Source organism: Mesoplodon densirostris, chromosome X (assembly GCF_025265405.1).
Source record: "Mesoplodon densirostris isolate mMesDen1 chromosome X, mMesDen1 primary haplotype, whole genome shotgun sequence".
In the NCBI taxonomy this organism is placed as follows: Eukaryota; Metazoa; Chordata; class Mammalia; order Artiodactyla; family Ziphiidae; genus Mesoplodon; species Mesoplodon densirostris.
This window is the reverse complement of record NC_082681.1, coordinates 122,881,728-122,909,708: the sequence shown is the minus strand read 5'-3', so window position 1 is coordinate 122,909,708 and position 27,981 is coordinate 122,881,728. Positions and strand designations below refer to the sequence as shown.

General features: G+C 40.0%; 1 protein-coding gene across 1 annotated transcript; it reads right to left on the bottom strand.

Moving 5' to 3' along the window:
- On the bottom strand, positions 1 to 27,981 carry BEND2 (BEN domain containing 2). Its single transcript, XM_060086563.1, is given in 9 exon segments — positions 1 to 197; positions 5,702 to 5,905; positions 8,861 to 9,080; positions 10,789 to 10,904; positions 12,622 to 12,822; positions 17,023 to 17,147; positions 24,336 to 24,787; positions 27,534 to 27,722; positions 27,916 to 27,981. Coding segments are annotated over 9 exon segments (1,770 nt in total).

The window sequence follows — 27,981 nt, the reverse complement described above, 5'->3', positions numbered from 1 at the left end:
TCAGTCAGCTAAGCCAGTATCCCTTGGCTCTGACTCTGTCGAAGGAGTCGCTGCTGGAGGCGGCTGTCATTTGGATGCGGACTTCTTGTGGTCACATCTAAGACTACAAATACAACTATTGAGAGCTGTCACACACAATTCCCAGTCACATCCAGTTTCTGATAGATCACAAGTCGGGTAGATGTCTTGGAGAAACTCTGGTGGTAAAGTCCAAAAATATAACACTTAATCAGAAATCACTTCTCAGAGAAATGAATTTATTCAACCTTAGTACTATTGCTATGTCTGTGAAAGGGTCATTAAGACTTTAATTAATTAAAACACATGGACTATAGCTATTATTAATTTAGCTGAACAAATCTTTTCATCAGAAAGCATAGTAATATGAAATAGCACCATTCTTAAATCACACAAAAAACACCAAAATACCCCATGATCTGGTTATGTAGCAAGATCTGCTCTCTTTAGTACCCAACATAAACTTTTCTTATTCTTAAATTTATTAAACATGCATCTAGTACGTTATTCATTATATCAAATAGAGACATGCTAATAAGGTTCTAGTACACTAGAGGCTGCAGTGTCTTTCATACTTTTAGAGGCAAGAAGCTATAACTGCTAAATTTTTTGGCACTGCTTGGTTTATCTCAGACAAAAGGAATGAGAGTCTTTAGATCTTGCAGTTAAATGAAAACTTCTATAACAGAGCAACATAGCTCAAGGAGCACTCAGAGAAAGTAGGAGGACAAAGGGAAAGGTGGGGAAGAGGGTGTTAACTAGAAGAGCAGAGCTACTCTTGGATACTTTCTTAGGTAATTTCCTAAGTACCTTTGAGCTCTTAGAAAAGGATCTGGCAATCACTACAGGCCAGCATTAGTTGGCTACATTAATTTCATTTGTTTTTTGATAGGATTAATTGGCTAGGAAATCAGGACAATGCCATAAACACAGCATATATCTAAATTTTAGCAAGTCATGTGACAAAGTTAAAAAGCTTTCCTACTCAAAGGTCTAACAGATCAGTGGTAGCCTAGAAGGAGACTTTTAGTCATATGTCACTGGATTCAGTATCAAGCTCTATCCTGCTGTGCATTTTTTTTTTAATTTTTTTTTTTTTTTTTGCGGTATGCGGGCCTCTCACTGTTGTGGCCTCTCCCGCTGCGGAGCACAGGCTCCGGATGCGCAGGCCCAGCGGCCATGGCTCACGGGCCCAGCCGCTCCGCGGCACATGGGATCCTCCCAGACCGGGGCACGAACCCGTATCCCCTGCATCGGCAGGCGGACTCCCAACCACTGCGCCACCAGGGAGGCCCCTGCTGTGCATTTTTATTAACAAAAAAGAAGTTATGGAAAGCAGGCTTGCCCCATCTCCCAGTGACAGCAAAGCTGGGACAGATAACTAACAGACTGGAAGACAAGTACCTGCAAAGCTTCAATAGACTGCAACAAGGAACCTAAATTGGTTGGTGTTTCCTAAAATGTATTCTCTGAAACACTAGTCATAAAAGAAGTTTCTTAGGGAGGAAAGATTCTGGTTGTGCAAATAAGAAATGCTTAACTCCAGAGTTAGTCTCCACTGAAAAATCCCACAGTAAAGAGACATGCTGGGGACTTGCAGTGGTTAAGAATCTGCCTGCCAACGCAGGGGACATGGGTTTGAGCCCTGGTCCGGGAAGATCCCACATGCTGCAGAGCAACTAAGCCCGTGCGCCACAACTACTGAGCCTGCGCTCTAGAGCCCACGAGCCATAACTACTGAGCCCACACGCCACAACTACTGAAGCCCGCACACCTAGAGCCAGAGCTCCGCAACAAGGGAAGCCACTGTAATGAGAAGCCCCCGCAATGAGAAGCCTGCGCACCACAACGGAGAGCAGCCCCTGCTCGCCGCAACTAGAGAAAGCCCGCGTGCAGCAGCGAAGGCCCAACGCAGCCAAAAATTAATTAATTAATTATTTTAAACATGAGAGATGTGCTGAATCAAAGGTGACAGATACAGATTTGGTGGGGCACATAAATAAGGGAGGTGGCAACACATAAGGCAACAGAGGGTCAGGACCATGGAGATCTAGGCAGGCTGGACAGCTAAAGGCATTCAAAACATGTTTTAAAACAGAGTCAAATGAAGCAGATCTATGGACTGAGGCCCTTGGGATGCCAGATCAAGATCTTTCCTAGCCATTTGACTAAAAAGCACTTTATTCAGGAAAACCCTATTAACATTCAGCTGTCTTTAAGAAACATAGTTTGGGGAATGCTGCTCTACACTAACAGGATAAAATGCAGGAGGAATAAATATAAAATCCTACATTTACATTAAAAAAATACTAACAGTATAAATAGGAACAGCCTAAATATGAACAATAGAAGTACTGGATAGTAAAGCACTATAGACTTTAAAGAATCTTTCATTTAAAAAAAGTTAATAAAATTAAATCAAATTAAAAGTATTGGATAGGGCCTCCCTGGTGGCGCAAGTGGTTGAGAGTCCGCCTGCCGATGCAGGGGATGCGGGTTCGTGCCCCGGTCTGGGAGGATCCCATATGCCGCGGAGCGGCTGGGCCCGTGGGCCATGGCCGCTGAGCCTGCGCGTCCGGAGCCTGTGCTCCGCGACGGGGGAGGCCACGGCAGTGAGAGGCCCGCATACCGCAAAAAAAAAAAAAAAAGTATTGGATAAATGTCAGTATATAGAAAAAATGATCTAGGGGTTTAGATAACCATAAATTTTTAAATGGCAAGTGCCATTTTAGGCTGCATTAACAGCCTTGTAGGTAATAGTACTATTGCATTCTGGGTTAACTTGAGCACATATGAAGTTAGTCACTGAACGAGATCATGAAAAATTAGGACAATATTTATATGAGGAATTACCAAATAAAATGGAGATATTTAACTGTAAAAGTTTAAGACTTTGTGGGGAAAAGCTAGGAATAACACTTATTCTCCAATCCTCAAACATTTATTCGCCAATCCTCAAACACTTAGTCTCTAATCCTCACACTTCCATGTAGAGGGATCTCTAAATGGGAAAGTTTAGAAGAACTGGGCATGTATGATTCAAAAATAAAGCTGATTTTAATCTCCACCTGCCAGATTCTAGTGGCTGTCACTCACTTGGTTCTGAACTTGAAAGTGGGAGGAGAGGGTATACCTATTCTCTCCTAACACATACAGCAGGAAGTGATAGCTGTCTTTAAATACTTGAAGGCCTATCATGTGAAAAGTGATTAGATCCACCCAATTTAGCTCTAGAAGGAATAAGTAGGACAAATGTGCATTACTCGCAGGGAGGTAAATTTTGAGTCACTTGGAAGAAATTTCTCATGAATTAGAACCCTTTTAAAATGTAGTGGACTGCCATCAACAGAAGTGTTCAAGCCAAGGGGAGGCAACTATATGCCAAAGCTGAGATGGGAACTCCTGCTCTGGGTGAGAAGCTGTATTAGAGGACCTAATGTACTCCCTATTGCTAAGATTTTACAGTTCTGTTATGTTCAGAAATGGACGGGAGGGGGCAGGAGTAAGGGTTGTTTGCTGATTGCAAATCTACAGCCTATTAACTTTCTCCATATGGACCATTCTTTAAAGAGACCTTAAGTGATAACTGAACTCTCAGAGAGCATCACATAACAGTTTCTTAAGTGAAATCAATACCTTTGGCTACTGGACATATTTACCTTTGCCTATTAATTTCCAGAAGAGTTACCCCAAAATAATAAAATCTTAGGATAAGAAGTGATATTAGAATAGAAGAATAATCTGGTTTACCAACTGCTGATACCAATCAGCAATCAGCAGTTAAAATACATGAGTTAGATCTCAAAAACATAACGTTGGGTGATAAAAAAAATTTAAAAAGGATACGTACTATATACTCCCATTTATGTACATTAAAACAACTACAAAACAATATTACATATCAACAGAGGTAGCGAAAGTATAAAATATGCATGGAAATGATATATCCAACTCCCAAGACTGTGATTACTTCTGGGGAGAAAGACAGGGGAAACAGATGATGGGATGGAGTTTTAATGGTATCAGTAATGATTTATTATTTAAAAAAACCTAGAGCACAAAAAGTAAAATACATCTATACTGGGTAGACAGGTGTTAATTTATTACTATATTATTTTCTATACATTTCTGTATGTTTTAAATAGTTGATACTGAACCAATACTTCTAAAGATGTTATGTTAGAGCCCATAAAGCCTAGTTCTCCTACTAGTGCAGGAATGTCCTCACATCTCTGGTCATTCAGCTGTTACTCTGAGCCTTTTCATTCTCCAAATTCGTCGTGTCCTCATATTAAAGTAAAATATGCTTTCTTGTCAGCTTCTCCTCCCTGGGCCTGGCTCTGCCCCCCAGGACAATGATGATTCTACTGCATTCTCTCTGCTGAAATGACTTACATGGCTGCCCTTCTACGAAGGAGTAGAACTTGGAGTCTTATGGGAAATTTGTTAAAATATGCCCTAAGTGGATAGTATGTCAAACTCATGCTGAATATTTTTCAGTACAAAAGACATCTTCTTGATTTGTAATATAATTCATTAAGGGATAAAACAAAACAAAATACATAGAATAATATTTTTGGTCCACTTTTAAGGAACTAATCTATTCCAGACATTAAAGAACTCTAAAAGTCACCTTTTACCTCTCATTTAAAAAATGTTTTTTAATTAGAAAGACACTATTTCTTCTATAAACACCTTCATTTCCAAACTGGTTACAAACTCTGTGTTACTTTCTTACTATAAGGTAAGAGGAATTGGGTTGTGGTTTTTTGCATGGTGGGTTAGTTCAGTGATGTTCAAGTTGCAAATTATGACCAATTACTAGGTCATGAAATTAGTGATAGCAGCACTTTAAAAAAAAGTAATAGAAAACATTGGAATGTAAATCTCATAGGAAGAGTAAGTACTATTTGTGAAATTTTTGCTTCAGTTTTTAAAAAATCACACATACTCAGTCACAATGTAAAATATATTTCTTACTATGGGTTGCAGGTAAAAAAAAAATGGAAACCATTCGGATTAGATGATAGCAAATGCTTATGAAAGGTGCTATGAGCCAGATTTCTTTAGTTTAGTGTGAAACACAAGTGTTCTTCAAATCTGATGGATGTGAAACGTATGATATGAAGGCAGGAACCTGCCAACTGAGATTAGGCCGGGGCTCAGAACTATATCTTTACTGGGTACCAGTGACACAAGTAAGGAATATTCTGCTTCCTGCTTGGTCTAAATTTAAAATTTCACAGAATTGCTTCTGGAAGCTTTATTATTTCATCTATTTATGTCGTAAATAAAGACTACACTATGCTCATGTGCACAAGGAAAAACTAGCAAATTAACCTGCTGTGCTATTGTTGACACTTCTGCAAATTGACAAAGCCCAGCAGCTTCGACCTTGAAATGAAGGTGTTTGAGTTTCCATACATCTGGCAGTTCATACCAGGAGCCACAGTCAATAATGCCTTTCCTGTTCTAATAAAGCTGCTCAAGACAGAGCAATTAGCTCTGAGAACCCAAATGCGAAAAGAAACACATTCGTGAACCTGCTGCTGTTATACCCAAATGAGAGAATTAGTAAAAGAGCTCCCTCTCTTCAAAATACGCATAAACTGAATTTTTCTTTCTGTCCTTCTCTAACACACTTTGCTTCTATTTATTCTCACATACTCAACATGTAACACACCTCGGAAAGCGTTAATCTTATTGGCGTTAAGGGCGCACATGCCACGCCCCAGACTGCCATAGACATTACTTTGTATCAGGACTTCTTCTGTGAACAGGTTGTGAATAAGGTATCTGGCTGACAGCTCTGGAAGAGACTTCTCTTTTGCTATATTCAGAACTGATTTTGGCATCTGTATATTTCTACATGGATTTCCAAGATATTCTAGAAGCAAAAGAGAAAGAAGATGTCAATTTTCATGGCAAATGTTAGGTTCAAGTTTTTAAAAGGCTGTAACAGAAAAGTTGACTTTTCTGAATTTTTAGGCTCAAGAATTTGAGAGGTTAAAAAAATTAAAGCTGTAAGTTTTTAGTGTATCACCAGACAGCATGAGAAATGAGACAGGAATCACTTCTGATGTAATTACACATGCTCTGATTGTTCAAGAGGACAATTCAGTATTCTGCTACCTTTTAGGATACAATCAGTTTTAACATTACATTTGGTAACAAATTCTAAGTAGCTTTCTTAAAATTAATTTTTATTGTATCAAAAACTCTAAGTAGTTTTTTTTTTTTTTTTGCGGTACGCGGGCATCTCACTGTTGTGGCCTCTCCTGTGCAAAGCACAGGCTCCGGACGCGCAGGCTCAGCGGCCATGGCTCACGGGCCCAGCCGTTTCGTGGCATGTGGGATCTTCCCGGACCGGGGCACGAACTCGTGTCCCCTGCATCGGCAGGCGGACTCCCAACCACTGCGCCACCAGGGAAGCCCTCTAAGTAGTTTTAATGAATTGTTTTCCTACTTATAGAAAAGGCTTTTTCAAAATTAAAAACCATGATTCTTACTAAAATATTTATAATTTTTAAAATGTAGGTTTTTTATTTGGTATCAAACTCATCTTAAAATATCATATTTTAGATAACTTACTTGAACTGAAAAATAAATTTTAAGCCTGTTTTTATTTCTCAACTCTACAGCCTAATCATCACCATCTCTCTTCAGTCCATAGTGATTCAAATTAACCATACTTAAAAAATATTATATTGTACATATAACAAAGACTTATGGAAGAAAATATATTAGACAAATATGATATGATTCTTACAAGTTAATAAACATATTTTTCATCTTGGAACATCCATCATTTAATGGGCGAGAGTATAAACTGTTGAATCACCCAGATCCAACATTTAGCAAGAGAGATTAAATTATTTTAAAAATTCACTCAGTGGGTCCAAAGACTTAACATCTATAAGATTAATCTAGCAGTATTTATCAAGAGTCAGAAAAAAAGGTAAATACTCTTTAACCTGGTAAGTCGAATTCTGAGAACCGAATTTAAAAGAATCCAAAATATGTACAATTCTTTTTTTCACGGCATGATTTGCATGATTGATAATCCTCTCCAAAAAAATCCTCAAATGAAAAACAAAAACAAAAACAAAACCAAAATGACAACAATAACAAAAAGAGGGAGGTAGTTAAATAAATTACGTTTTACTTACTCAGTGGAATGTTATGTGCCTGTTAAATGCAATGACTGTGAAGATTGGAGATTCTTAAGGAAAAACATGTTAAAAAGAAGAGTAACTATATGGAGACCATAATTCTTTAAAATGTTCATAAGAAAAAAAAACTGGAAGAAAATTAAAATGTCCACAATAGATTTTTTTTCCCCACTGAGGTGTTGGTTTTTTGTTTTTGTTTTTGTTTTTTTTTTGCGGCACACGGGCCTCTCACTGTTGTGGCCTCTCCCGTTGTGGAGCACATGCTCTGGATGCGCAGGCCCAACGGCCATGGCTCACGGGTCTAGCCGCTCCGTGGCATGTGAGATCTTCCCAGACTGGGGCACGAACCCGTATCCCCTGCATCGGCAGGCGGACTCTCAACCACTGCGCCACCAGGGAAGCCCTTTTTTTTTTTTAATATTTATTTATTTATGTTGTGCCGGGTCTTAGTTGCAGCACGTGAAATCTTCATTGCAGCATGCAAACTCTCCCCAACCAGGGATCGAACCCGAGCCCTCTGCATTGGGAGCACAGAGTCATACCCACTGGACCACCAGGGAAGTCCCCACAATAGTTTTTTGAGGTATCTTGATTGTGGAAACTCTTCTTCCCTCCTAAATAATTTCCAGTTTTTCAATAAAATGGCATAATAGACTACACACAAATTGTGGGGGCTGCCTGGCTCACAATTTGCTTAGTTGCCCTGTCCCCTGATTCTAGCTGAGTCAGGGTCAGAGACCTGTGACCCAAGCTCCCCAAACTGGATCCCTTCTCCTGGGAATCAGAACGGTGACAAGAGAAAAATAGAACCTAAAAACCATGGAAGCTACAGACACAGCCTCAGAGACTTCAATGGACCCCAGATGCCACAGTCTCAGGGCTGCTCTGGCTCCTGCCTGTGGCTGTTTGTTCTTTGCTTCTTTTAATCTAGGATCATCCAGTGATTTTCGTTGTGGTGGTTTAATTTGAACAGAGTCTGTTTCTATGGCATAGAACCTGATTATAATGGAAAAAATATACTATAAAGATACATTATTTAAATAATTTTACTTGATCAGGTTCACAGGTAATATTCTACTTAGGGTTGATATGGGGGCAAGGGAGAGACAGAAAATAGTATTGCTACCTCAGGTGCCACTAAATTCCAGCATCCTAGGGAAAGGCATTGGGAAGTGAGTGGCAGATGGCACATGGAACCCACTGTCACTTGACACTAATGAAGCAGGATATGCCTGCAGCAGATAGCTAGCAGTGAGGGCACAATATTCTGAGGAATGGGATTCATTAGTTCATGCACAAACTCTTTATGAAGTATCTGCAATGTGCCTGGCACACAGAGAACAAGACCCCTGAATTGCTTCTGGCCCATCCAGCTGTAGCTCCTTCTCTTCTACCTGCGGAGAAAGGTTACTAACCTGAGAGTCAAAGGAGTTGGCTGAGAACTACTTTCCAAAGGAAATATAATAGATTTAGCTTATAGTTTAAAAAACTATCAGTCTCAGGACTAGGTATCTATATTTCATTAATTCACTAATATAAAAGATTAAGTTGTTTAGATTTCTTTTGAAAAATTTCAAATGTACATAGAAGTAGAGAGACTAGTATAAGCCCCACAAATCCATCATCCAGATTCAACATTTATCATTAAGAGAACTTATTTTAAAACTCACCCAGTGTTTCATAAGATACCATTGAATTTTCAGTGGAAGGTTCTTTAATTCCTTCAGGGAGAGCACTGCTGTTCTGCTGAGAATTCCCATTTTCTCTTGTTTCTGAGCCAGCTGCTTGCTGAGATAACAGGGAACTACTTTCACTGTCATCACCATCCCTTTTATCATTCGAATCTGTATTGGGGTTGGTAGGCTCTATATTGTTGTCAACAGTTTTCTGCTGAAACACAAAATTGTATCTATAAACAAAGTCCCATAGTGGGAAAATAGGGACATGCTCCGTCATCTATCAGGGGCCCCCAGGTTGGTGGGGAAGCAACTGTTTCTAATAAGGTGGTCTGAAGCCCACGAATACTGTTTGGTGTGATAAAAGATGTGTAGGTGGATTCTTCCTCCAGCTGCCATGACTCGCTGCTTCTTGGGGGACTTAGTAGCTAACGAACTGAATAATTGTTGGCACAAAATAAATGCTTAATAAAACATGTCATAAATAAATGAATACATGAGTTTCTCAAAGATGACAACTTTTGGGGTGTTTTTTTTTTAGTGTTTTTGTTTTCTCTTTCCCCCAGTGGTCCTCGAATCTGGCTGCACATTTGAACATTTGAATTACCCTAGGGATCTTGTGTTTTTTTTAAGCTGTGCTGGGGCCCCACTCACGGCAAATTCAACCAGAATCTGGTAGAGGGAGTGGGAGAGCTCAAGCATTAAAAACTTCTTTAAAAAGTGTCTCACACGTTTCTAATATATACCTAGAGTTGACAACCACGGCCCTAGGTTGGGGCTTCTCAAACTTCAATGTGCACAAAAATCACCTGGGGGGTCTGGCTAAAATGCAAATTCTGCCTCAGTGAGTCTGGTGTGGAACTCAAGTCTCTGCATTTCTCACGAGCTTTCCAGTGCTGCTGCCGCTGGTCCGCGGACCAACTTTGAGTAGTGAGGACATATCCGTCTCCTAATCAAGGACACAGCAGGCACTTGGCAGATGCCACTTCTCTTCTGATGCCTAAGCAATATGCAAATTACCATTTCCCGGCAGTATCATGATTTTACATTCAAATGTTTAAGGTGCAATTTTTGTAGGATATAAAAGGGATGTGAAAAATAAGCAAATTGGTTTCATACAGATGGTGCTTGAGCTATCACTGAAATCAAGCCGTTCACCAGGAAAACATAAGCTCAGCTACAAATATTCTTGGCAAATTGTTTCCAGAAACTTACTCTAGAGACACAGGAGTGACTAGATATGGTGAGAATAAAATGGGGGCTTTAGAGAGGTGGGTGGAAATTAGGAATTCTCATTATGTTAAATGCTTCATCAGGAGAAGGAAATAGGCATGACTCTCTTCCCTAACTGACCCATTTGTGTCTAAAAAAAACCCAAAACTCTAATGTACTCTGAAGATAGGATGGGTGAGAGAGAAGTCAGATTCCCGCTTACCATGTAACTATACAGATTATAAAATATCTGTGAAAACTTAACCTCATGACATGCATTATTTTCACCAGTTTCTGCCATCACTGAAAGTGAACGAATAATGAAGTACCTTCCTTTTCTCCTGTGCCATCCTTAACTACTATTACAACAGCTAAGTAGCAACACAGTCCGCTCTTTTATGTGTTACTCAGTGGGATCCTGAAGAAGATTTGCCAAATATCTTTGTAGTTGAAATTTTTTCTAGTTTAGCCCTTGGCTTCAAATATGCTAATTATGACACTATATTTGATTTATTTTATCTTTAGGATATTTTTATGGGGCACAAAATGTCAAAGAGTGAAATAAATAGGCAGTATGCTTTTGAGAGAACACACCCTGCCCCTAAATTAAATAAACAAGATTTTGAGCACATGGACTGCCATCAGTTCTGGAGTTGTATACAGTATGCACTTATACAGCAGTGACCATATTTAAATGAAAAATAACTTACGGGTGTTCTTTTGGAACATAAATGGCAGATCAGAGAATTGATATCGGAAATACAGGCTTGCCAGTCTTTTCCACATTCACGTAAATCACGGTTGGGAAAAACTGCTGCCAGATGTTCTGCAAATAGTGGAAAGTATTCATAAAAATTAGGGAGAAAATTAACAAAGATACTGACAAAAAATTTTTTATTTAAAATACTGAAATTTTCTATTTTTAATTGTCATCCTTTTCTCTGTTTCTAAGAGTTTAGAAATTCTACTCAAAGAGGATGCTTAGCTGAATATCTCATTTCTTCTAATGTGCAATTCCCTAAAACAATGACCTAGGAAGCCCATTATGAGGTTTTGGTGATTTAGAAAAAAAAAAGTATAATAAAAAGTCAAGGGCCTCCCTGGTGGCGCAGTGGTTGAGAGTCCGCCTGCCGATGCAGGGGATACGGGTTCGTGCCCCGGTCTGGGAGGATCCCATGTGCCGCGGAGCGGCTGGGCCCGTGAGCCATGGCTGCTGGGCCTGCGCATCCGGAGCCTGTGCTCCGCAACGGGAGAGGCCACAACAGTGAGAGGCCCGCATACCACACACACACACACACAAAAAAAAGTCAACTATTTCAGGGGCTAATGCCCTTTAATAACCCTATGGATAAATTAGATCTAAAAATAGAAGGAAGCCTGTGAGGAGAAAATAGTGTTATTGCAAACATTATTACACCATGGTCCACTTATTTGTGCACAAAACATGTCTATCTTCCCCACAAGCTATTTCCTCTGCCTAGAATACTCTTCCTATTTTCTTTACGTAGCTAAGGAATCCTTCCAAATCTAGCTCAAATGTCTTGTCCTTAGTAAGCCTTCCCTAATGACCTCAAAGTAGGTCTCTGCTCTCTGAGCTTCCACATTACCACACTGGATTGGAATTGATCTGTTTCCCTCAATGTGTCCCTTTCTAGACTGTGAACTCCTTGCAGGCAGAACTACTTATTCATTGTTGTATCCTTAGTGCCTATGACTTTTAGGACCTCCATACACATTTCTGGAAGACAGGAAGGCAGGAGGCTAGAATAGATCAATTATGAGATGCTACTTCTGTGTTGCCAGTTACTAGCAGTGAAATGTGCTTTATTTTCCCACTTTTTGGGAGGGGGTTTCCTTTATTTTTTAGTACCAAGTCTCAGCACTGAAGAGCTGACCTAGTACTAACCATAAGCAACTATAACCAATAAAGTTTATCTTATTCCATCAGTCTATGGACAAGTTTTGTTCCTTAGAAGTTATTACCCATTACATACTACTAAATTGTAAAGTCTGGTTTAGGTGAAAAAATGAACAGTTCTAAGATTCACACAGACTTCATCATTATTTCTTTTTTTAAAAAATTTATTTATTTTATTTATTTATTTTTGGCTGTGTTAGGTCTTCGTTGCTGCGCACGGGCTTTCTCCAGTTGCGGTGACCAGGGGCTACTCTTCATTGCAGTGCACAGGCTTCTCATTGTGGTGGCTTCTCTCATTGTGGAGCACCGGCTCTAGGTGCACGGGCTTCAGTAGTTGCGGCATGTGGGATCTTCCCGGACTAGGGATCAAACCCATGTCCCCTGCATTGGCAGGCGGATTCTCAACCACTACGCCACCGGGGAAGCCCCCATCATTATTTCTTCAACTACCAATGACACTCATCAGATAACCAAATGAAAAGATTCCATAATGATTTTATATACTTTTTTTTTTTTTTTTGGCCACACCATGCGGCATGTGGGATCTTAGGTCCCCAACCGGGAATCCCTTGCAGTGGAAGTGCAGAGTCTCAACCACTGGACCACCAGGGAAGTCCCTACATACCTCTTATTGCAGCCATTTTGTTTGGATCCAGGGGTTGGCGGCCTTGGGAATTGACAGCTACAGAGCTGGAAATCATGATTTCCTTGGAGAACAAAATACAAACCAAGTAGCAGGCTGCGTGCTTAGGTGTGGCCTCCTTCTGTGCAGTCATCAAATGAATATCAAGCATCCTGACATTTCTTCTTGGATCACCAAGATATCCTTTAAAAATACAGGGAAGGACTTCCCTGGTGGCGCAGCGGTTGAGAGTCCGCCTGCCGATGCAGGGGACATGGGTTCGTGCCCAGGTCCGGGAAGATCCCACATGCTGTGGAGCATCTGGGCCCGTGAGCCATGGCCGCTGGGCCTGCGCATCCAGAGCCTGTGCTCCGCAACGGGAGAGGCCACAACAGTGAGAGGCCCGCGAACCACAAAAAAAAATAATAATAATAAAATAAAATAAAAATACAGGGAAAAATTAAAATCCTTGTTTTTTCATGCAAGGCTACCATGAAAGTGCCCAAGAAAATTAAACTAATTGATTTCTAATTCATAAATTTCTACTTGGGTGAATTTTTTCTATACTTATCTCTTCTTTTCCTTAAATGAGTCTCTTTGATGCCATCTGCACAACTGTTAGCATTTTTTCACCTTTGCTAGCCTTGAATTTACTGTACTTGAACTAATCGGTTCATTGTCTTGAATAAATTTAATTCTGAGGCCACAACTGCATATGTAACCATGTTGCTCTGAGATCCCATTGCTCCCTTTTACATTTTAAAAGTACACTCAGGGGGGACTTCCCTGGTGTCGCAGTGCAGGGGGCCTGGGTTCAATCCCTGGTCAGGGAATTATATCCCACATGCATGCTACAACTAAGAGTTCACATGCCACAATTAAGGAGCCTGCGTGCCACAACTAAGGAGCCCGCGAGCAGCAACTAAGGAGCCTGCCTACCTCAACTAAGACCCGGCACAACCAAATAAATAAATAAATATTTAAAATATATATATATATATTTATATAAGTACATTCAGAGCTATAATACTGAGTGAGTATATGTTCCCTGAAGACAATTTAGAAAATATGGGTGTATATAATTTTAAAATTTTTTCAATATTTAGCATTTATAGCATATCTACTATATGTCAAGCACTGTGCTAAATATTTTACATCTATAAGCTCAGTTTCATTATCCTAACAACTTATTCTCACTTATCAGATGAGGAAACTGAGGCCCAGAGAAGGTAAGTTATTTGAACAAGATCACACTGCTAGTTATACAGCCAGTTTTAAAAGCTAAGTCTATCTGTTTATATGCCAAGTGCCTTGAACCATTAATCTTCTTCTAATGTTTTCTTTCTTCTATATCTTTTTTTAAAACACAAAATTGAAACCAAACCTTATATATAGTTTGAATCCTGCTTTTTCAGTTACCATTATATTTTGCATATTTCTCCATTTTCTTTTTCCAAATCTGCATCCCTATCATCATGATTTTCCTCACAGGTGACATTTATGTTGCACTTATGTTCTGGGCATTGTGTTAAGAGCTTTAAATGAATTATCCCAATTGATCCTCACAATTCCATAAAGTAGGTACTATAATTTTTGCCACATCACAGATGAAGAAACTAATATTTAGGTCAGACAAGTGGCTGAAGGTCACATGGTTAGTAAAACATAGAACCAGAATTTAAACACAGGCAGTCTGACTCAGTAGCTGATGCTTTTAACCATTATGCTTACTGCCTCACAAACTGTGGTATACCAGGAGTCATTTAACTAATTCCCTATGGTTGCTTATTTGGCTGTTTCCAATTTTTCATGAGTCTATAAAAAACAATTTTTGTACCACAATTTTCATACAAATCTTTGTTATTATATCTTTGGATGGAAGTGGGATTACTGAGTCAACTAGAATAAATACTTTCATGGATTTTTAAACAACTTACCCTTCAGAAAGATTTCACCAAACTACACTTCTAACAACAGCATACCACAGTGCCCATTTTGCACAAAGAGCACAATTTTTGAAGTTTCCTCTAGTTTCCGTTTAAATTATTTAAAGGAAAAGGGTCTCCTCTAGGATGTGATCAGCAAAGCAGAGTCCACAGCCCAATCCCACCACCAGTTCTTGTAAACAAAGTTGCATTGGGGCTTCTCTGTTCTGAATCTTGACTGTGATGGAGGATGTCATGAAATTATATAAAACTGAATACACATACACACACATTCGTATCTGGATGGGATAGAGATGAAGGCAGGGAAGGAATGACAGGAGGTGGGTGTGGTTATAAAAAGCCAAAAGAGGGTTCCTGGAAGTGACAGAACAGTTCTGTGTCATGACTCTAGTGGTGAATACCTGAACCTAAACATGTCATAAAAGTGCGAAGAACTACGTACACACACAGACACACACACAAATGAATACAAGTAAAGCTGGGGTCATCGGAATAGATCTGTGGATCATATCAATGTCAAAATCCTAATTGTGATATTTTACTATATTTTTGCAGAATACTCCTATTGGGAGGTATTGGGTAAAGGGTACACAGGATCTCTCTATTTTTTCTTGCAACTACATGTGATTCTGAAATATCTCAAAATGAAAAGTTTAATGTTGAAAAAGCAGTCACTAAGAATTAATATTAAGAATGCTGGTGGGGGCTTCCCTGGTGGCACAGTGGTTGAGAGTCCGCCTGCCGATGCAGGGGACGTGGGTTCGTGCCCCGGTCCGGGAAGATCCCACATGCCGTGGAGCGGCTGGGCCCGTGAGCCGTGGCCGCTGAGCCTGCGCGTCCGGAGCCTGTGCTCCACAACGGGAGAGGCCGCAACAGTGAGAGGCCCCCGTACCGCAAAAAAAAAAAAAAAAGAATGCTGATGGATCTAGGTTAGACTGTATCATAATAGGAATCATTTCAAACTCACCAAAACCAGCAGTGAAGAAGGAATTTTCTGAATCTGTATCTTCGTCGCTGTCATTTTCCTGTACCGTTGGACAATTCATTGTCTTACAACCCATTTCTGTGCCGCATTCTGTTTGAACAACATTTTGATAAGTAAAACATTTTCAAATGCTGAAAGACAAGAAATCTCAACAGTAATTTTTATTTCAGGCAAAATATCCTTCAGGAATGAAGGAAAAATAAAGGCATCCGCAGACAAAGGAAAACTAAAAAAAAAACTGTTACTGACTGACTTACCCTTAGAAACTGGCTAAAGGAAACTCATCTGACCAAAAGGATACAAGGAAGGAAGGAAGCTTGGAGCATGAGGAAGGAAGAAAGAACAAAATCCACAGGGACTTCCCTGGCGGTCCAGTGGTTAAGACTCAGCACTTCCACTGCAGGGGGCACGGATTTCATCCCTGGTCAGGGAACTAACATCTTACATGCTGTGTGGTACAGCAAAAAGAATTTTTAAAATCATAAAAATAATAAAACGAAAGAGCAGAAATACACATGCAAAGAAACTAGATCACTCATACATTGCCGGCACGAAGGGAAAATGGTACAGCTACACTGGAAAGCAGTTTGACAATTTCTTATAAAACTAAGGGTGCAGTTACCATAGGACCCAGAAATTGCAGTCTTGGGCATTCATCCAGAGAAGTGAAAACTTGTGTGAAAGAGTGAACTGAAGCAAAATTTGAAACTATGAATGAATATTCATATCACCTTTACCCCTAACTGTCAAAAACAGGAAACGCAGAGGTTTCCAACAGATGAACAGAAAAAGAAACCCTGGTACATCCACACCATGAAATACTACTCAGCAATAAAAAAGAAGGAACCGCTGATACAACAGTGTGAATGAATCTCCAGGGAATTACACTGAGGGAAGAAGCCAGTCTCAAACACCACATGATTCCATGTATATAACAACGCTGAAGGGACAAATAATAGATCTGGAGCAGAGATTCATAGTTATCATGCCACAGGGCAGAGGGTAGGAGTAGGGGGCAAATGTCAATTGAAAGGGGATGGGTGTGGTTATAAAAGAGCAATATGAGAGATCGTGGTGGTGATGGGACTGTTTCAGGGCTTGCCTGTGGTAGGAGGTACGTGAACCTGCACATATGTTAAAACTGTATAGAACTACGTACACACACATATTAATGCAAGTGAAACTGAGGACAGCTCCAAAATATCTGTGGATGGTATCATGTCACTATCTTGGTTGTGATAATTTTCTATCATTCTGCAAGCTGACACCATTTTACAGTTGTAAATACCATTGGGGAAAAGTGGGTAAGGAGAACACAGGATCCTTCTGTACTATTTATTATAACTGCATGTGCAGCTAAATTTTTCTGAAAATAAAAACTTTAATTAGGAAGAGCTACCACTATCTTACACCAAGGAGACTGATGACTCTAGATTCAATATGCTATATGTCAAAGTATCATTTCTAACTCACCAAAACTGGGAGGAATGCAGTGACATAATGAGGAAATATCTTGGCTACTGTTGTTCTCCAATAAAAGTGGATAATTTGTTGTCTCAGGGCTCTTCTCTAGGTAGTTTGAGCTTTTAACAACATTTCTAAAAATAAAACACTTTCAACTACTAAAAGATAAGAATTCTCAACCATGAATTCTATTTTGCCTTATTTTTTTTTTGGCCGCACCACGCGGCATGCAGGATCTTAGTACCCAGAGCAGGGATCGGACTCGTGCCCCCTGCAGCGTTAGCATGGAGTCTTAACCACAGGACCACCAGAGAAGCCCCTGAACCATGAATTCTATATCGGGCAAAACAATCCTTCAAGGATGAAGCAGTTTTGGGACTTCCCTCGTGGCGCACAGATTAGGAATCCGCCTGCCAATGCAGGCGACACGGGTACGAGCCCTGCTCTGGGAAGATGCCACATGCCGCGGAACAACTAAGCCCGTGCACCACAACTACTGAGCCTGTGCTCTAGAGCCCGCGAGACAAAACTACTGAGCCCTCGTGCCACAACTACTGAAGCCCAGGCACCTAGAGCCCGTGCTGCGCAACAAGAAAAGCCACTGCAAGGAGAAGCCCACGCACCACAACAAAGAGTAACCCCCGCTCGCAGCAACTACAGAAAGCCCGCACCCAGTAACAAAGACCAAACGCAGCCAAAAATAAATTAATTAATTTTTTAAAAAGAAAAAAAAAGGATAATAGGGAATACTACAATCCACTTTGCCCTCATAAATTTGATAACTTAGAAGACATGGACCAATACTTCCAAACTTACAAATACTAAAACTCAACGAAGATGGCATAGATAATCTAAAGAGTCCTATAACCATCAAAGATATCAAATTTGCAATTAAAAAGCTCCCCAAAAGGTATCTACAAGCCCAGATGATTTCACTGGAGATTTTGACCAAACACTTAGAGAATTAACACTAATTTATCATTTACTCCTCCATAAAATACAAGAGGAGGAAATCCTTACTCATTTTATGAGGCTAGTATGCTCTGATACCAAAACCACACACAGTTAACACACAAAAAAGAAAACTACACACCAATATCTTCCATGAACTTGGACACATAAATTCTTAATCAAATATTTGCAAACCAAATCAATTATGTATTCAAAGAATTATACACCATGACCAAGTAGGACTTAACCCAGGTATACAAGGCTGGTCCAACAATGGAAAACCTATCAATATACTCCATCATATCAGCAGGCTAACTAACAAAAACCATGTGATCATGGACATAGAAAAAACATTTGCAAACAACTCTCAGCAAGTTAGGAAGAGAGGGAAACCACCCCAACTTAATAATGATCATCCATCAAAACCAACAGTTCACGTCATATTAAGTGGTGAAAGACTGAATGCTTTCTTCCCAAGATCAGAAACAAAGCAAGGATGTCCACTCTCACCACTCTTATTCAACATAATACTGGAGGTTCTAGCCACTGCAATAATGCAATAAAAAGGAACAAAAAGCATACACCTTGGACAGGAAGCAATATAATGGTCCCCACTTGCAGCTGGCATAATGCAAGAAGGATGGCTATGTAGAAAATCACAGGGAATTGCTCAAAAAAGACTCTTAAAACTAATAAGTGAGTTCATCCAGGTCACAGAATACAAGATCAACATTCTAAAATTAAGCTTAACTCTATATACAGTTGACCCTTGAACAATGTGAGCTTTAGGGACACCGACTCTCCACGCAGTCAAAATCCACATGGAACTTTATAAATGGTGGTCGTATCTGCAGTTACCTATCTGTGAATTCAACCAACCTCGGACGCTATAGTACTATAGTATTTACTGAAAAAAATCCACATGTAAGTGGACCCAGACAGTTGAAAGCCATGTTGTTCAAGAGTCAACTGTACTAACAATGACCACGTGTAACCCAAATTAAAAACATGATACCATTTACATGTCCAAAAAAATAGAATACTTCAGCAAAAACTGATTTTCCTTTAATTTTTATTTTATTTTATATTATTTTACTTATTTATTTACTTTTGGTTGCGTTGGGTCTTCGCTGCTACGCGCGGGCTTTCTCTACTTGCGTCAAGCGGACGCTACTCTTTGTTGCGGTGCGCGGGCTTCTCATTGCTGTGGCTTCTCTTGTTGCGGAGCACGGGCTCTAGGTGCATGGGCTCAGTAGCTGAGGCACACGAGCTTAGTTGCTCCGTGGCATGTGGGGCCTTCCCGGACCAGGGATCGAACTCGCATCCCCTCCATTGGCAGGTGGATTCTTAACCACCGCGCCATCAGGGAAGTGTCAAATACAAACTTATTTTTAAAAGATGTATAGGATCTATATCCTGAAAATAACAAAATGATGACTTAAAAAATCAAAGAGGACCTCAATACAGACATACAATGCTCATGGAGGACAAGATTCAATATACGTAAGATGTCAGTTCTACTCAAGTTGATCTGTAGTTTTAACACAATTCCCATCAAAATCCCAGCAATTCTGAGGGGAAACATAAACAAGCTTATTCTAAATTTAGGATGGGGGACACTTCTCTGGTGGTGCAGTGTTTAAGGCTCCGCGCTCCCAATGCAGGGGGCCAGGGTTCAATCCCTGGTCAGGGAACTAGATCCCACACGCATACCACAACGAAGCATTTGAGTTCGCATGCCACAACTAAGGAGCCCGCGTGCCGCAACTAAGGAGCACAACTGCCACAACTCAGACCCAGTGCAACCAAACAAATACATATTTAAAAAATAAATAAATAAAAATAAAAAATAAAATTAGAATGGAAAGGCACAGGACCTACCATATCTAAAATGATTTTGAAAAAGAAGAAGAAAAGTAGGAGGAATCATTCTACCTGATGGCAAGGCTTACTGTATAACAACAATAGTCACAAGGTTGTGGTTTGGCAGGGGGGTAGAAACATAGATCAGTGGAACCCAATAGAGATCCCAGAAATCGATCTACACAAATATGCCTAATTGGTTTTTCATTAAGGTACAAAAGCAATTCAGTGGAGCAAAGATGGTACTGCAGCAACTGGATAGCCATAGGCAAAAAAAAAAAAAAAAAAAAAAAAAAAAAAGACCTCAACCTACATTTCACACCTTATAAAAAATTAACGCATATGTGAAATGTAAACTATAAAACCTTTAGAAAAACACAAAGGAGAAAAAATTTGGGATCAAGAACTAAACAAAGAGTTCATAGATGAGATAGCTAAAGTACAATCCATAATAGGAAAATACAGCAGGAACCTCACAAAACTTAAAAACTTTCTCTCTGCAAAACAAAACAAAAAAAAACCTATGGACCGGATGAGAAGGAAACCTGCACAAAGGAAGAAAATATTTGCAAACCACATATCCAACAAAAGACCAGTATCCACAAATATCTAAACAACTCCCAAAACACAGCAGTAAAAACAAGAAACCAAATTATAAGACAGAACAGATATTGCAGAGAAAGAACATATGGATGGAAAATTAGCACATGTAAAGATGTTGTAGATCACTATCCAAAGGCAAATGCATATTAAACCCACAATGAAATATTATTACACTATACACCTACCAGAATGGGTAAAATTTTACAAAGAGTGAAAACACCAAATGCTGGTGAGGATGCAGAGAAAATAAATCACTTATACATTGCTGGTGGGAATCTAAAATCACTCACTCTGAAAATAGCTTGCTCATTTCTTATAAAACTAAACAGGCAATTATCATACTACCCAGCAACTGTGCTCTTGGGCCTTTATCACAGGGAAATGAAAACTGCGTTCAGACAAAAACCTGCACATGAATGTTCACAGCAACTTTACTCCTAATAGCTAAAGACTGGAAACAACCCAGATATCCTTCACCAGGTGAACAGATAAACAAATCATGATTGTGCTCAGCAATAAAAAGGAAGGAAGTCCTGATACATGCAGCAACTTGGATGAATCTCCAGGGAATTATGCTGAGTGAGAAAAAGGCAATCCTTAAATATTAACTACTATATGAGTCCATTAATAGAACATTGTCCTGCAATGACAAAATTATAACGAGGGAGAACACATTCATATTTGGATGGCTTAAAGATGAAGGCAGGGAAGGAATGACAAGAAGGAGGTGGGTGTGGTTATAAAAAGCCAAAAGAGGGTTCCTGGAAGTGACAGAACAGTTCTGTGTCATGACTCTAGTGGTGAATACCTGAACCTAAACACGTCATAAAAGTGCAAAGAACTACGTACACACACACAGACACACACACAAATGAATACAAGTAAAGCTGGGGTCATCGGAATAGATCCGTGGATCATATCAATGTCAAAATCCTAGTTGTGATATTTTACCATATTTTTGCAGAATACTCCTATTGGGAGGTATTGGGTAAAGGGTACACAGGATCTCTCTACTTTTTCTTGCAACTACATGTGATTCTGAAATATCTCAAAATGAAAAGTTTAATGTTGAAAAAAGCAGTCACTAAGAATTAATATTAAGAATGCTGATGGATCTAGGTTAGACTGTATCATAATAGGGATCATTTCAAACTCACCAAAACCAGCAGTGAAGAAGGAATTTTCTCAATCAGTATCTTCATCGCTGTCATATTCCTGTACCATTAGATAATTCATTGTCTCACAATCCATTTCTGTGCCGGATTCTGTTTGAACAACATTCTGATAAGTAAAACATTTTCAAATGCTGAAAGACAAGAAATCTCAACAGTAATTTTTACTTCAGGCAAAACTATCCTTCAGGAATGAAGGAAAAATAAAAACATCCACAGACAAAGGAAAACTAAAAAAAAAACTGTTACTGACTGACTTACCCTTAGAAACTGGCTAAAGGAAACTCATCTGACCAAAAGCATATAAGGAAGGAAGGAAGCTTGGAGCATGAGGAAGGAAGAAAGAACAAAATCCACAGGGACTTCCCTGGCAGTCCAGTGGTTAAGACTCATCACTTCCACTGCAGGGGGCACGGATTTCATCCCTGGTCAGGGAACTAACATCTTACATGCTGTGAGGTGCAGCCAAAAGAATTTTTTAAATCATAAGTATAATAAAAAGAAAGAGCAGAAATACACATGCAAAGAAACTAGATCTATTTCATACATTGCTGGTGGGAATGTAAAATGGTACAGCTACACTGGAAAACAGTTTGCCAGGATTTTACAAAACTCAACTTACTATTACCATAGGACCCAGCTACTGTGCTCTTGGGTGTTAGCCCAGAGAAATGAAAACTGATGTTCATACAGAAACCTATCCATGGGCATTCATAGTATAGTAGCTTTACTCCCAATAGCCAAAAACGGGAAACAACCCAGACATCCTTCAACTGGTGAACAGACAGACAAGCCAGGGTACACCCATACCGTGGAGTAGTACTCAAAAATAAAAAAGGACTGATATACACAGCAACCTAGATGAGTCTCCAGGGAATTACGGTGAGTGAAAAAAGGCAATCCCAAAAGGTTACATACTATGTGAGTCTACATAAAACTGCTGAAATGACAAAATTATAAAGAAGGAAAACAGATTAGTAGTTGCTGAGGGCAGGGACATGCATGGTAGGGGTACGAGCATGAGACGACAAAGGTGGGTGTGGTTTTAAAGGGGAAAAGGGAGAATCCTTGTGGTGATGGAAATGTTCTGTATCTTCACTGTGATGGAGGATGTCATGAAATTATATAACACTGAATACACACACACACACACACACAAACATAAACACACACATATGCAAAGAAAACTGAAGACATCTCAATAAAAATCTGCGGATTTTATCAACATCTATATCCTGGTTGTGATATTGTGCTATAGTTTTGCATGTATTATTTTTTGGGGAAACGGGGTAAAGTATACACACGATCTCTCTGCATTATTTTTTACAACTGCATGCCCAGCTAAAATCTTCTTAAAGTGAACCTTTTAATTTTTAATTAGGAAAAGCTACCACTAGCTCATATTAAGGGTGTCAATAAACCTAGATTAAATCGTGCTACTTGTAATATGTATCATTACAAACTCACCAAAATGGGGAGGGATGAAGAAATATGAAGTATCTTACCACTGTCATCTTCCAAGAAAGCTGGGTATTCCATTTGAGTGTTACCTTCCAGGCTGCTTTCTGCTTTCGCCAATATTTCTGTAAGGAAAACGTTTTTCAAATGCTGTGAGAAAAGACTCCCACCCTCATAGCTGATGAAACTATCCTCCCGTAATGAAGCAAAAAAAGATATTGACAGACAAAGGAAAACCAAAAGTATTTGTCACTAACTGACTTATACTTAGAAAGTAGCTACAAGAAGACCTTCTAGCAGAAAATCTATAATAGAATTTTGGAGCATTAAGAAGGAGAAAGAACAATGGAAAGAACAGAAATACGGTTGCGGAGAAACTAGATCACTCATACATTGCCGGCAGGAATGCAAAATGGTACAGCTACACTGGAAAACAGGTAGTTTCTCATAAAACTAAACACGCAGTTAACATATAACCAGCAACTGCACTCTTGGGTATTCATGTCAGAGAAATGAAAACTTCTGTTTACACTAAAACCTGTACATGAATATTCATAGCAGCCTTAGTTCTAATAGTGAAAAACTAGAAAACAAAACCCCAACTTTTCTTCAACAGATGAATAGTTAAACTATGACACATCTATACCAAGTAACAGTACTCAGCAATAAAAAGGAAGGAACTAGTGAACAACTTGCTTTAATCTCTAGGGACTTATATTTAGTGAAAAAAGCCAATATCAAAATGTTACATACCATATGCCTATAAATATATAACAATTTTGAAGTGACAAAGTTCTAGAGATGGAGAATAGATCAGTGGTTGCCTGAGCACTGAGGGGATAAGGGAATAGGGAGAGTTAGGGATAGGGGAATAAGGAGGGCAGGGTCACCAGAGGGTGATGGGTGGTTATAAAAAGGAAACACAAGTGATCCTTGTGATGGAAATATTCTGTACCTTGACTATAGTGGTGGACATACAAACTTTATCATATGGTAAAACTGCATAGAACTAAAAGTACACACACGCAAATGACTACAAGTCAAACTGGGAACAGCTGAATAAGATCCATGGATTATATCAACGTCAATATCCTGGTTGTGATATTTTACTATAGTTTTACAGGATGCTACCACTGAGGGAAATTGGGTAAAGGGTATCACTCTGTATTATTTCTTACAACTACATGTGAATCTATAATTATCTCAATATAGAACTTCTAATTAAAAAATAGCTATCACTAGTTTGCATTAAGGATGCCTTTGAATATAGATTACAGGATGCTATTTGTAATGTGTGCCGTTTCAAATTCACCAGTATTGGGAGGCATGCAGAGAAATGGCAAGGCAGTGTCTAGGCCCATGCTGTTATTTCCCATTATAGTTGAGTAGTTCATTGTCTCAGAGGTATCTGCCAGACTGAGTTCTCCTTGTGGCAGAACTGCTGTAGGTACTGCTACAGCAGCCTGGGCAGATGAGATAACACTGTTGGTACTTTCAGCACCTTCACTGAGATAGGTGGATAGAACAGGAAGCCCAGGAGATGGGCTACATGGTGTGAAACACGGCTCTGATGAGTATGTGGAGACGATTCTGGGCGGTGGTGGACTCTCCCTGAGGACCGGCTGCTGCAGTTCAGGGAGTGCTGCTGACTGAAGAGATGTTCCTACAGGGTTGGTCCCGGCATTGTCTTCCTGCCTTTCCACGGGTAAAGATGGGCTACAATCTCCCTGTCCAGGGTAAAAGAACAGAACAGGTTAAGCTCCTTTCTGTAATTTCTCCATGAAGTATACAATCAAAACTTTTTTGTGTAAATCCAGATGACCTCTAAAATGACACGAATTCAGTATAAATCACCTGTGAGTAAAAATAAGAATTGAAAAGTCAGTAAAAGCATTAATACCTGTTTTCCTTGCAACATCATTTTCCATAGTCAAGTATAAATGCTGAATTTTGATTATATGATTTTTAATCCTCTTCAACCCTACATTTTTTTTTTTTTTTTTTTTTTGCGGTATGCGGGCCTCTCACTGTTGTGGCCTCCCCCGTTGCGGAGCACAGGCTCTGGACACGCAGGCTCCGGACGCGCAGGCTCAGCGGCCATGGCTCACGGGCCCAGCCGCTCCGCGGCATATGGGATCCTCCCAGACCGGGGCACGAACCCGCATCCCCTGCATCGGCAGGCGGACTCTCAACCACTTGCGCCACCAGGGAGGCCCCAACCCTACATTTTGATTGCATTTTATACATTATGGTTACAAACATAAAAATATTCAGTATCATGTCTCAAACCTAGACTTCAGCATTCTTCCAGGAGAGGTTATTCTCCAACCTACTGCTAAAGTAAGTATAGATCAGCCTTGCTAATCTCAGAGTTATTTGTTCTCTCTCACTTCTAACTGATTGGTATCTCTAGGAACTAGAGGTTTATGGAAGTAGTTAGGCACAGTTAGGCAACAATGGTTTCTCCAAAGAATGCTGCATTTGTGAAACAACTCCACAATGGTGGTTAACCTGCCTATTTGTGTTTTTAATAAGTTCTTGCAAATCCTGTCATAATAAAAAAAATTTCAGTAGTTCCTATTTTGAAACAAAAGTAACATATAAGAAAACACCATTAACCCAAAGTCAAAGTTTGAAAGTTTTCAAGCCGTCAGAAATCTCTTGTTTCCCACTTGATGCCTGGCTGTTGGTGACCCAGAGCCGAGCTGGCTGAGATAAGGCACCCCAACCTCCCACTCAACGACTCCATGTCACACAGGCATTTTAAGAAGCTTGAATACTGGGAAGTAAATGTACCACAATTCCTATAAGCCATCACATTTATGATGGAGTCATTTTACATCAAGGAAGGTGCTATTTTAGGAAAGAAATTTTCAAATCTGCTAAAAGGCCAAAGAGCCTCTTTCTATATAATGATGGTATAACCTAATAGGCAGTGAGGGGTCCACTCTGGAAAGAACAGTGAGCCAAATACAACAGGTGTGACCTTTGGCTTTAGAGTATTTTAAAGTCACGCAATTAACAATTAACCTTACAAAACCTTTGAGTACGCGGCCCCTGTATGCCAATCAAGTATGTGACTGATAAAACCGGAGAATTCTTGAAATACACAGAAATTTCATTCAGGCAAAAATACACGTAAAAGGCCAGAACCATTACATCATTCATTCAAATAAACACTTGTTGAAGGCCTACCACCTGTGAGAACTCCTTTGCTAGATGCTGGGAACGTGGGCATTAAAAAGAAAAAAAAAGAAAAAGGAAAAGGAAAAAAACAGCTCCTACCCTAAGGAACTCCCATTTTAGCTGGAGAGAGACAAGTAAAGAGACAAGGTCAACAGAGAAAGTGATCGGCAGCCTGGAGCAGTGGATTTCAGTGTGCTCCGTGGACCAGCAGCATCAACACCATCTACTGGCTTGTTGGAAATGAAAAATCTCCCACTCAGATCTACTGAATTGGGAACTCTGAGATCGAGGGCGGTGACCTGTGTTTTCACAAGCCCTCTAGGTGATTCTGATGCACGATGAAGCGTGAGACCCGCTGGCTCTCAGCCCTGAATAACTAGCACAGGCTCTAGGGGAACACAGTTGGGTTTAAGTTACTTAACTTCTCTGTTGTTCAATTTCCTTATAAATAGAATTGGGATGAAATCCTCTCTCAGTTCTGTTGAGGACAAAACAACATGCTACAGTATGAATACCAACATAATAATCATAGTACATGATGACTGGTCTGATAGTGCTCAATCACCTGTTAGTATTATTATTGCCACGATACAGATAAGAACAAGAGGCTAAGCGTGCACAGAAGAGCAAGACCTAATCCAGGCTGGCAGTCGTGGCAGGATTTTCGAAGAAGGAGGTATCTGCGTTGAGAATGAAAAGATGAGAAGGTGTTCACTAGGTAGAGATGTACAGAGCATACAGGGCAGAAGGAACAGTATATTCTAAAATACCCAACAAACTAGGAGTATGGGATTAACTGATATAAACTACTATACATAAAACAGATAAACAAGGATTTACTGTAGAGCACAGGGAATTATACCCCAAATCTTATAATAACCCATAATGGAATATAATCAGCCAAAACCCCGAATTACTATGCTCTACACCTGGAACTAACACAATATTACAAATCAGCTATACTTCAATTAAAAAAATTAAAACAGAAATTAAAAACACCCAAACAGAAAACAGGAAGTCAAATGTTTAGAAAGTGAACATAAATGATGATCAAAGAGCTGGGTTATGATGGGAAGGAGAGAGAGAGGATGACAGCTATAGAGGGATGGGAGGCACAAAGTGGCTTTTTTAAACCTGTGGGAGAATGACTATGCTGAGAGGGATGGAGACAGAGGCTGAAGACACAAGAGACAGGGGGATGAAGGGAGGTGTCTGAGCACAGGGCAAGAGGGTCAGATGCAGAAACCAGCAGAGGTGTTAGCCTTACAGAGGAAACACTTTTCCCACTCCAGTGGTCAGGAAGGAGGTCGTCAGAGATGGATCCAGGCAAGTGTGAGGGCTGTGGGGAGAGGAATCAGGACTCGGAGGGGATTTCTGCACCACACCCTCCATTTTCTCCACGACATGAGAGTACAGGATCGGGGTTGTCTGAGGATCACCAGTCCCCAGTGGAGGTCCTCCCCTCCGCTTCCCAGCCTGGACAGGGCTGGGGTTTTACTAAAGGGGGTGCTAGGCGAGGATTAAAAAAGAACAGATGGAAGGGCTGCACCGTGTGGTCTAGACTGGTAAGGGAAGGCGCTGAAGAAAGGAGGGAGCTAGCACATTAGGAGAAATGGAGAGCATCCCTTAGCTGTGACTTTGGAACCTGGGCGTGTCTTAGCGGACATACTCTATCCCAACACATCTTGCACAATCGCTCAGAAGGCCCTGGCAGAGCAGTGTCAACCCAGTTCAT